The sequence below is a fragment of the Marmota marmota genome, unplaced genomic scaffold (genome assembly GCF_001458135.2).
Source record: "Marmota marmota marmota unplaced genomic scaffold, marMar, whole genome shotgun sequence".
Classification (NCBI taxonomy): Eukaryota; Metazoa; Chordata; class Mammalia; order Rodentia; family Sciuridae; genus Marmota; species Marmota marmota.
This window is the reverse complement of record NW_026000305.1, coordinates 2,197,954-2,210,384: the sequence shown is the minus strand read 5'-3', so window position 1 is coordinate 2,210,384 and position 12,431 is coordinate 2,197,954. Positions and strand designations below refer to the sequence as shown.

General features: G+C 32.1%; 1 protein-coding gene across 3 annotated transcripts in view; it reads right to left on the bottom strand.

Annotated features, from left to right (window-relative positions):
• Pof1b (POF1B actin binding protein) overlaps positions 1–12,431 on the bottom strand; it is a 67,556-nt gene that overhangs the window by 45,579 nt on the left and 9,546 nt on the right. For all 3 annotated transcript variants that reach the window (XM_015502130.1, XM_015502131.2, XM_048797291.1), the window contains exons 3-4: positions 8,873–8,947; positions 6,606–6,686 (exon numbers count right to left, since the gene is read on the bottom strand). In XM_015502130.1, the coding sequence (XP_015357616.1) occupies positions 6,606–6,686; positions 8,873–8,947 (156 nt within the window). The remainder of the gene's footprint in view (positions 1–6,605; positions 6,687–8,872; positions 8,948–12,431) is intronic.

The following is a 12,431-nucleotide window of genomic DNA, read 5'->3' as shown; positions in this document are numbered from 1 at the left end:
GATCCAAGGCCCTATGTTGCTAATGAAGCCTAAAATTTTTGCCATCTGGCCTTTTACAGGAAACTTTTCTCAATCCCTGCTCTAGATAATACATGAAGATAAACACCTAAAGTAAGAGGTAGAAAGTGACAAGTGCCAAAAAAAGTATAGAGAAAGAACTTAGAGAAATGGGCTGATGGTGAAAACCTGAGTTCTATCTGGTAGTTCTCAGGTAGGATACTTGCATCAAGTGGAATTTTAAAGAAAATTGAGATGATCTTTGGGTATAAGCAAACTGAAGAAAATAATTATTCAAGTGAAGTATAAAAATCTAAATCAGCAAGTTTCAAAAAGGGTAAGTTATATATAGGGAATATACTTGTCAGATAGCTTGGTTCAATAAAAAATAAGAAGTCTAAGTCCTTGTAAAAGGGTGTCTAAGATGAAAAAAAGTCTACTTCAGGAAGATTAACCAGAGAAAAGGAAGAATGCAAGTAAGTATACTGGCTAGGATATTATTCTTATATTCAAGGGCAGTACTTTTCAAAGTTGACTCTGGGATGTTGAACCTGGAGGAGTCTACTACATAGCCAATGGTATAAAAAACAAACATTGAGACACTGAGTTTTATATGCTCCTATTAGAATTTGGATCTGGTTCATGTCTTTATTTCGTGTAACACATAGTAAGCCCTTTAACATGTATGAAATTATTGCAAAGAACTGCGAGAAAGACTGTAACCAAAAATATATGTGGGTCTATGGGTGTAGTTCAGTAGCAGAGTGCTTACCTAGCATGTGTGAGACCCTGGGCTCAATCCCCAGCATCACAAAACAACAAATATGTGGGTGGACACTTGTATGTACACATCTAGCATATGGCTGAAAACTCAGGTTTGGAACTAAGTAGGAATTTCAAGACTGCAGATTCAGATTTCAGAACCAACTGCTTAGACGTCTTAGCTAAAACTATGCAATTGCTGAAAAGGTGAGTGAAGATGAAAGACAGAACTAGACACGCTGTAAAAGGTCTGAGAATCAGAAGAGAAATGTGTCATGGAAATCAAGATGAGAAATTTTCAGTAAGTAGAACGAAGTTGAATGTTTAAATGCTTCAGAGATGTCAACATGTAAGAACTACAAAATGGATTGCATTTGGACTATTATAAATTAATTGAGTTAGACTATCAAAATTAGTAGAAACAGATCTAATGGAAAAAAAAGTTATGAAATAATAAAATCTGTATTTAATTTCTTCTTTTATTATCTATGCACTGTGGAAACTTAGGAAAGTCATTTAAACTTCTCTGAAGTTTGTTTGCTTATCATAGAGACATTAATGCAGGATATCTCATATCAAGTATAATAATGTATTTAAGGTACCCTTTATCTGTAACTTTAATGTAAAAAGAGTATTGGTTTTTAATAATACTGTATAGTCTATACTATATTTAAAATAATTTCTGAGAACACTATTATAATTTTTCTAGATTATTGATTTCAAAAATAAATGAGAATTGGCTTATTGAGGACAAGGACTTACAAATCTTGAATACCCCATAGCAAAGGAACATATGATTGAGTGAGAACAGATGATATGAACTAAGAGAGGGAAAACAAATTTATCAAAACATAAAATTTTCTTTTCTCTTCACAGAAAATTGCACCATAAATTGCACCTTTATTACTATTTTTAAGGAAGAAAGATGGTCAGTAGTTAACAGTACTGATTCTGTCTAGAATGCTTCTTGGTCTCATTATTTAAAAATGACTTACAAAAACAAAACAAACAAAAAAAAAAACCCCAAAAACAAAAAAATGACTTACAAAAAAGTGTTCAAGTTGAGATAATTATTATTTTTCAAAAATATATAAGAAAGTAAAACCACATATCAATATGAATAAATTATTTTAACAAAGAAAATCAGAAAAGTAACTTTAATCAGAAATTTAGATTTTTTTAGCAAAGAAACTGCTAAACAGTTTTACTATTTGGGCAGCATCTTTTGTTCAATACATACATTTGAATTGGTGCCAGATACACACTAAAGATTAACAGGTGCTTTCAAAATAGTTGATCTTATAATTTTAATTGTTATGTTTGGAACCTTTGGAAGTAGTTCTCACATCTAACAAGTATGTAATTCCTAACATCTACTCTTTAGTTCCCAGGCCACAAAGCTCTGACAAAGAAATTTCGTTATCTAATTTCAAGCTTTGCAAATTCAAGTTATACAATTTCAAGTAAGCATTCCAACCTTGGTGATTATACTTATATACATCACATTTCTTATAACTGTGGATATAAATCTAATTATTTTTCTCAAACCCCAATGTGCTTATATTCCCTCATTCTCCTTCTGTTTATGGAGAAACCTAAGATAACCTAATCCCATATTATCTCTCTATGTTCCTCCACACTTCAGAAATCTCTATACAGTTTCTACTCTAAGAAGAAAGAAATACTCTTTCCCCAGTGTCACTTCTCTTTATGTTCCTGGAATCCTATCGTCTCTTGACACCTCCAGTATTTTACCCATTTATCTCTATACTATGTTACATCTTTAGCTTTCCTTATTACCGGTTATTTCCTAGTATCTACAACTCTCCCAGGGTCTGCAAAATTCTGTTTTCTCCTTTAGCTCCCATCCCATCTTTCCTTTCTCTCACCAATATCTATTTCAGTAGAGTAATCCTCACTAATTTTCTACACTTCCTCTTGATACACTCACCCATTAACATTGCATTTGGATTTTGCCACCACACATACAAAAAACTGGTCTCTCAATCATCAGTATTAACTTCTTAATGAAGTCTCTATTCTCAAAATTTGAGATGGTTGCGTGTTTCCTTCTGCTATTTGCTTCATTTATTTATGTTCACATCCTTCTCTGACAACACCTCTTCCTATGAAATCATCCCCTTTTTGTCCCCTTAAAGTAGGCATTTCTTGATTATCTTACCTTAACATTCTCCATTAAGTCCCAGGTATCTCACTAATTCCTATAGCTTTTATTTTATTTTATTTTTAAAGCAGGGATTGAACTCAGGGTAACTTGACTACCAAGGCATATCCCAGCCCTTTTTATTAGTAGTATTTTTAAAAAAAATTGGAACAGGGTCTCACCAAGTTACTTAGGGACTTACTATATTGCTGAGGCTAGTTTTGAACATGCAACCCTCCTGCCTCACACTTTGGATATGCTGGGATTTTAAGTATGTGCCACCATGCCCAACTATCCCTATAGCTTTGATGATAACTTTAATAGGACTCCTATGTCTCTACCACAAATGTGACTTTCTCTGCATCATTTTCACTATTGGGCATCTTCCATGTACCTCAAATGTCACTGGTTCAAACAACACTCATAATCTTATTTGCCAAAACTTCTTCATCTTCTCTACCCGTCTTAATGCTTTTAGTTGGGCTGCCATATTTATATTGCCTTAAGATGAAAAGCTAAGGGTCATATGTGACTTTTCTTCTTTCAACCTCCATGTCTAGTATATTAAATTTGGTTAAAACTATCACCAGAACAGCTGTCAGAAAAGAGAATGGTAGGGCTGGGGATATGGCTCAAGTGGTAGCGCACTCGCCTGGCTTGCGTGCGGCCTGGGTTCGATCCTCAGCACCACATACAAACAAAGATGTTGTGTCCGCCGAAAACTAAAAAAATAAATATTAAAAAAATCTTCTCTCTCTCTCTCTCTCTCTCTCTCTCTCTCTTTAAAAAAAAAGAAGAGAGTGGTAAATTTGAGAATACCTGAGCAAATCACACTTATTAAAACTTTAGCTACATTTTTAATAAAAGGATGTTTAAAACAATGTTACTCATATTAATACCTTAAATACCACAACAAATCGTTCAATAATTCCCCCCCAACATATGTTTTATCTCCAATATCTGAACTTCAATAATATTTTATCATCCCACCAAGTATTTTCCACAGCTATCTGTGGTCATGTCTTTTTTCCCTTCCTGAAAGGAACTAGAAGTTTCTTTGATTTAGAAAACATGTCTTATTTCCTTGTTTCTATCTGAAGGCTGCATAGTTTCCTCCCCATAGCAAAATCTCCACAATTGAAAAATTAACAAAACTGATAAATATCAATAGAATTCTATAAATGAATGGAAAGAAGAATTTTCATTTCTTGTTCAAATAATAAATGAAAATGCATAAGCCCTTTGACTAAAATGGTATCAAATAGAGAATAAGGACATTTTAAAACAACCAAAATGAAAAACAAAGATAGAAGGAAATCATAATGAAAGAATTGGATTGAGATCAGTTTAATTACAGGGAGGAGAAATAAAGATTAGACAAGCTGGGAGGTGAGAGGATGATGTTGCCATTTAGGAGGCTCAGCTTATTATAAATAGTGTAATTAAACTAGAATCTTCTCCTAGGGGATTTAAAAGAGCAAACAAAAAAGAAATGTATTTGGAAATAAAATGGGAAATATATCTAGACAGGATTTTCAAGCTGCTTTGCTAGACCAATTAGATTATTTTTGTTTACAAAGCATGGGGCTTGAAATTTGTTTTATTCTTCAATAAAGAAGAGACTTAAAAGCTTTAAAATCACTATTTTTCTTTAGTCCTCTGCTGGTTCTTCTTGAGAAATTGTTTATAGTTGAACCACAGTTCAAAATTATGAGTTCCTACAGAGGAAACCCAGGGTTTCTAATACATTATGTACTTGCATACATCTAATTTCTCTGCCTTTGTAACCAACTACATGACAGGTAAAAAGAAATATAGGTATGAATCTGGTAACCAATTTACCTCCATCAACTGTCTTAAGTTGCAATATTTTTTTCTCCCAGATCTGTATTGTTCAATTTCATTTCCAACTCTGCCACTTTGCAACTGAATGTTTTTATACCAGTTTAGAACTTAAGTTTCAAGAAAGTGGAAACCTTGTTAGGGCAATTTCTGGCACATAGTAGGTAACTGATAAATATTTACTGGATGGATTAATGAATCTCTCTGTGCTTCTGTTTCTTTGCTTTTGTAGGATTAAATGGAATGCAATATGTAAATTGACTAGCATGTGGTATATAGCCAATGAATATTAATTTTTCCTTTTATCTCATTAACCAAAGAATAAAAATTCATCCAATGTCACAAAAATTTGGCTGGCAAAGTGGATTGGAATCCAAATTATTTGATGTTTAAAATTTCTATATATAACCTAGGCAAGCACAGGTTTTTACATTATGGGAAAGAAGTGCTATCTAGAACTAACTTTTTTGAAGCCAGATCAATTGGGCTATGCATCCAAAAATGCACATCTCCCATTTTGCATGTAAAAGAAAGAAAATGAAAGAGGGGGAGAAATATGGAAAAAGTATAAAGTAATTGGTCAAATGAGAAAGAGAGATACACTGTCCTCTCTCAGGTCATCCCCAATTTCTCCTATCTGCCTTCTACTTTTCAGATTTGTTCCTTAAATATTTGATTCTGCAAAAGAAGAAGCAGTCAATTGCTTTAGTTATAATCATATCCTCTTTCAAGGTTTATAAGGATTCAAGAGAACTCAAGAAAATGTCTAAAATAACCAAATTCTACTCAGAGTTTGTGTGCACACAGATTCACACAGACACATGCAGAACCAGTGGCCTCCCTGGAGAAGCAAACATGAGAAAATAATTTTAGAATAAATAAATAAGGAATTGTGGGGTTAGATACTAGTAGAAAACAAACACAACCACCTCACTTACCTAAATTAGTAGTAAGCATAGCACCCTAATTTAATGCTTTGCCTCCCATAGCAGATGCCAATCATTTATTTTATCTTGTAGTGGAAGAGAAAATTGTTTCCCATAATAGTGGAGAAATAAATTAGAGAGCAAAGAAAAAAAATCTGTATTCCTATCTGGATTACACTGTTTCCAAATGTGAAATGGTGTCCGTATAACCTCATGGAAATTCCTTTTGCCCATAATGTTGTGTGTGTGTGTGTGTGTGTGTGTGTATGAGCGGGGTGGGGGTGTGAATGTATATATCAAGGAAAGCTTATTACTGTGAACAAAAATACTCTTCTTAATTTTCTCCTCAAAATGGAACAGAGAATAATGACCTACTTTGTGAAATACAAGATTGTGTATCTTAATAAGAAATACAATGTAATTTTCAAAACATCTCATTGCTAGGCACATACTTCACACACTGTAGAAAGCAAAACATGAAGACAGTTTTGAACTTTCGACTTTTCATTTTCTTCTTTCTAGTCCATATCTCAAATGCAATCTAAATAGACTAAAAACTCTAATCCCTGGAGTAAGAGTTGATAGAGATTTTATGGGAAGCCTAAGAAAGAATGTTGTCCCTTTTCTCTTTGGTTCAAAGAGAAGTGCAAGAGTGAAGCTATAGAAATAGAAACCACTTATAACCCAAGAATTTTCAAGCTGCTTTGAACTGTTGCATTTCTGGGTCAGAATGAATGGGTGCCTGGTTGTCTGAAAGATGACATTTTTTATACTAATGATTAAAAATTCACTTTATTGATGAAAAAATTCCAGTGATTTGATTTTAATGACCAGGTAACTAACTCACCCTTCTAGTTTACCTATCAACTTCTAAGGCATTATATGTTGGAAAAAGATTTTATGTGACATCTTACCTGTTCAGGATTCTGTACTATATATCTCCTAATAGTTGTCTGTGGATATGTTGTGACTTTCAGTGCTGGAGAATGAAGTTCCTGTGAAGAAAAAAAAAAAAAAAAAAATATATATATATATATATATGTGTGTGTGTGTGTGTGTGTGTGTGTGTGTATGGAATAATGTTTAGAGTGAAAGTTTTAGAGTCATTTGCATGAATCATGGTATGAGGATCTATAGTTAATTTCAATCTTGGGAACATTCATGAAAACATGTGTTGTGTGCTCAGCACTGTGCTAATTTCTTGGTGTCTCACAGTAATACATGCATTATATTTGTAGAAAATATAATTATTTTATAAAAAATTATTTTATAAAAATTATAAAAAATTAACAAAAATATTTGTTTCCCTATGTTACACATGATTAGAAGAAAATATAGCTTAATATTTATTTAATAAGTATTTGGTCTGAAAAGGACATGTAATATTTAAAAAAATAGAAGGATACAGAATGAAAAAATTATGTGTATGTGTGTGTGTGTCTGTATATATGCACACATTTAAATCTTTAGTGTATTGGAAGGAGAGGGCCATAAACATTAAAAGGGAGAGAAAACACTACAACAAAATAATTTGTAAAAGTTATATTGGTAAGAGTCAATATCATTAATATAAAGAGACTTCTTATATATCCATGAGAAAAAAATCTTGACACTATAGAGAAATGAATAAACGACATGTACAATTCATAAAATAAAATGAAATGGTTAATAAATTTAACAAAACATGTTCAAGAAAATTAGAAATCAAAGTTAACAAAAGAATACCACATACTTACTGAAATTTTTAAAGATAATAATGCTGATAAAAGAGCAGTAGAATGAGCACAATCTTAAGGAAAGAGGAAAATTAAGTAATAATCTATAGGCTAAATTATGTAGCTATTAAATACTTGAGTAATGCAAATTTACATGAAAAGCTCATAATATTATATAAGTTTAAGTGAAAAAATAAGGATACCAAATAGTATATATATTATGATCTTAGTTTTGTGTCTGAACTGAAGAAAATACAACAAAATGTTAAAAGTACTATATCTGGGCGAGGGAATAAATAATGAGTGATTTGTATTATTCCTTCTTATATTATTTTGTAATTATAAACTTTTCTCCAATAACATATTTTTATTATTAGAACATAAATGTAGAGAAATTAAATATGTAACTGTTAATGTGATTATTTGACTGGGTTTGGAGATGGGGAACTGTAACTTAAGTGAACTTAGGTTTTTGAAGCAATTCTACCATAGTGTTAGATTTGGGTGTAATTCACGTTTGTGAAATACTGTCACAAACTTGGCATTGAGCAAATGTTTGCTGAGTTTAAATGACTTTAGTCTAGGCAAAATTGGGAAGTGGTAGGAAAAGTTTTCTTTGATAATCTTACTAATTCTGCATAATGTCACACTTTTATTATTATACTCAAGGTCTAGAGACTACTTTTGTTTATTTTTTATTTCATTGTGTCCTCACTATCCAAGTTCATACTCTGGCACTTAATCAGGATGAGATTGTTTTTAAAACAGCATCTTCTTTCCCTAGTATCTTCTAAATCCCCTATTCCCTATACTCCCCTCTCACTTAAGTACAAACTTTAGGTATTTTATGTTTTGATTTCCTAGAATATAATTCTGGATATATGTTTACAAGCTAATTAAACACATATTTGCTAACATAATATTTAATTATCATTATAGGTATCTTTCAGACAAACATTGCCTAGATTCAAGAATAATTATAAAAGTGGGATTATTAGACCCTAAATGCTAAGAAAAATAGACATCTGTCTCTTTCAAATCATACACCCATGAAAAAAGCTAGTTCTGACCCTACAAGTTATTCTTTCTGAATGTAAACATAAAATATTATCAGTCTCAAAGTCCATTCGTCAATCAAATTTCAAGGGACTTTTTTTTGGTGCTAAAGTCAAGTACCATTAAATACTCACTCGAGATTTTTGGTTAAAATCAAACTGCACTCAAACTAAAGGCAATTAGATTGAATAGGCAATGAAATTGAAGAATCTGATTCATAGCACTTATTTTACATTCCTTTAGTTGGCTGAGCTGATTCTTATATATTTAATCTTCTTTTTCTTTTTAGGATCCTGACATTTTGTGAGTGTATAAAGGCTAATGCAGGCCTAAAGATTGTTTACAAATTTGATCAACACTTACATAAAAATAATTAAAACAAATCAAATCTCATCCATAATTTCTTTTACCTGTTCAGTATTTTGCGTTATATGTAGAGTACTTGGGGCACAAGAAGATATTTTCAGAGTTGGAGAGTGGAGTTCCTGTTGAGAGAAACAAAAGGATCAGTAATTATTACTGAACAGTATCCTTTAAAAATTATGTAGTTTCCTGAGGCATTAAGCCCCCCTTACTTTTTTAGGGGGGTGGGTACTGGGGATTGAACTCAGGGGCACTCGACCACCGAGCCACATCCCCAGCGCTATTTTGTATTTTATTTAGAGACAGGATCTCGCTGAGTTGCTTAGTGCCTCACTTTTGCTGAGGCTGGCTTTGAACTTGCCAATCTTCCTGCCTCAGCCTCCTGAGACACTGGGATTACAGGTATGTGCCACTGTTCCTGGCTTATCTCCTTTATTTTTCTAATAATATTATTAGCCAGAAATAAGAACATTAAATAGGGCTTTCTTTGATTATGTCCATCTTTCCAAAGAGCACATTACTGAATTACTTATGATAACATAGTTTCTGGGTCATTTTCATAGTAATACATTCTCTTTATACTAGTAAATATTTTTTTATTCTTTTGGGTGCTGATATATACACAATGTTATCATATGTCTGCAATTAATATCCTATTTTGTCTCAGCAACTCAGATATCATATTTTACCAATGTCCTTTGAATACTACATTGTCTTATACTATATTGTCCCTGTGTCCTATTTATAAGGCAACCTGTATTTTTGCTCTTAATGAACATAAAGGATATGTAAGCTCTGGATTGGTTTATAACCAATTTTAATGCACCTATGTCAATTTCAGTGAAATACTCACACAATTGAAAATTTGGGACTTAATAGGCTAAGAAATGCAAAATTTTATCAAACAATACTATAAAATTAATAATAGTTAATTTATTAATTTAATTAATAAATTCATTAATTTAATTAATTAATAATTTATTAATTTGATTAATAATAGTTAATATTATAAAAATGCCAAACAATATAGAAAAATACCTTTGAAAACTTGACTAAGACTGCTGCCCTTAGATTACTTCAAGCTCCCACTTAATTATGCTTTGTCTGCTCTGATTCTAGTTTAATTCCAAAGAGTGGGCTCTAATGTAAAAATGATCCATAAAAATGAAAAAATATACATGATTTTTATAAGTAAAATGATCACTCTATTGATTATACTATCATTATTTATATTATTCCCAAATCAGCAATCCTGCATAGCTTTATTAGTGTGCACGGAGTTGATCACAGTATTCTATCACCCCATATTTGTAATTTAAAATTAATTGATATAACTCCAAGATAATTTTCCCACAAAGACAAAAACATTTTTTCTTTGGAACTAGGGAAATGTTAAAATTCACCATCATGGGAAACATGGATAGATTCATACACAAGCAAAGCTATAATAAGTGTAATATATTCTTAAAACAGGGCCATACATTTACTCAAACTTCCAAATATTCTGCATACTTTGTTTTTTTGTTATTGTTCAGCTTATAGCATTTTCACTTTCCCTGTCCCCCTACATCAACAGCAATATTGCAGGTTCATTGTTTCTAGGCAGCATCTCAGTATGTTCCCAGATTTCCTGCTGGTAGCCAAGGAGAATTGCTCAGACACAGGGAATTAAATAATGATTGTAGGCCAAACAGGTACATGCTCTTCTGTTTAGGAAAATTGTTAAAAATGCAACCATTTGCAGGTGAGTTTGGACCACAGATCCAAGAGTAGCAGGTTCAAGGAGACAGAAAGGAAAGGGATGTTTTTTGATTATGTAATACATGGGTACATTCTTTTTGTTTTGTTTTGTTTGGTACTGAGATTGAACTCAGGGGCACTTAACCACTGAGCCACATCCCCAGACCTTTTTATAGTTCATTTAGAGACACTATCTCACTGAGTTTTTTAGGGCCTCACTAAGTTGCTGAGGCTGGCTTTGAACTCGTGATGGTTCTACCTCACCCTCCCAAGCTGCTTGGATTCTGGCGTGCATCACCATGCCTGGATGGTACAATCTTAATGTAAAATTTTATACAGATAAAGGTAAAAGAACTTCCCTTAATTATCCTCCCTTCAGTCAGATCAATTATCCAGAAATAACCATTATTGTGTATTTTACATAAATATCTATTATAAATAGTAATATTTAACAATTTTATTATTCTACAACTTAAACTAACAATAGCTCTTATATAACAGATTTATGTTTTAATGCATTATTTTAAGCTAATAGTGTTCTATAATGTTTGTTTGATAGCTTATTTATATATTTTCCTACTGATCAATATTTAAATTATCTCCAGATTTTCACTATTCTGCAGTGAGTATCCATGTGCAATGTGAGTGTTTCTCTAGAATCCCACAAAATAAATGGTATTCCTGAGGCATGGAGGATGTGCATTATTCATTTTAACAGATACTACCTAACTGAATTCCTAAATGGCTAAGTTAATTATATACCTATCAGCAATGTATGAAAGTACTTAAAACTGCTGGTTACTTTTTAAAAATGTTTTAGCCTGTTTAGGCTAGGGCTAATACTATTATCATTCTAAGAAGTCAGTTTGTACATATAGCTGAACCTGGTAGGTGTTCTATAAGTGGCAGTTATCTCCTCTTCCATTAGACCAGTTAGAACCTGATAGCATTAGCAAATTGAAGCATACTAAACCTTACTAGCCAAGTAGACTAGGTTTTGTAATAAAAAGTTTACAATGTTTTATAAAATCATAGATATTAACCCAAATAGGCAGGTGCAAACACACACACACACACACACACACACGCCATCTCAACACATCTGTTTATAGTACTATATGCAGGGTTAATTCATTCAGATGCTGAGACAGTAGACATTTAAAGGGCAAATTGTATTTCAGCAAAGATTAGTCTGACCCTAAAACAAAGGAACACCTTAATTTTCTTACATTTGGAATGTTGGCACATTAATTCCACACATTATAGTATACTTATTTGTTTCTAACTCTATTGAACTATCATTATTGAAATTGATTATTTAAACAAATGTGGCTTTTCTCATATAACCCTAATGGAAATATTACAGGACAAATGTAATAACTTCAAAAAGTAAAACATTAAGCTTAATATAAATCACAAACATTAAGATATATAGTGTTGGCCAGCATTAAGATCTTTAAGTTCCTATTTCTGACATTAAATTATAGGAATATGGATTTTTTTCAGATCAAAAAGGGGAACCCATCTAAATCTAAGATTTATTAATTCCAGAAAGACTTGCTAAAGAAAATACATTTTCCCTGGAAGACCACAGAATTAGGTAAAATGATCTAAATGAAAGCCCCAAATGATGAGAAAAAGCACTTTCAGTAGCATTGACTTGTAGGTAGGATTGAAGGAAGTTATCCTGCAATAGCCATTGCCTGTTCCACTGGAAGTGGTAAAAATGTTTATGAATGAATGAATGAAGAGAATGTCTCAGTTTTAAGGGTACTTTAAGAATAATAATACAAACTTTCCTCATGATAACCTATATCAGATTTTAATTTACAGTGTCATGCATCTTTATATAGCTCACTTAAATCC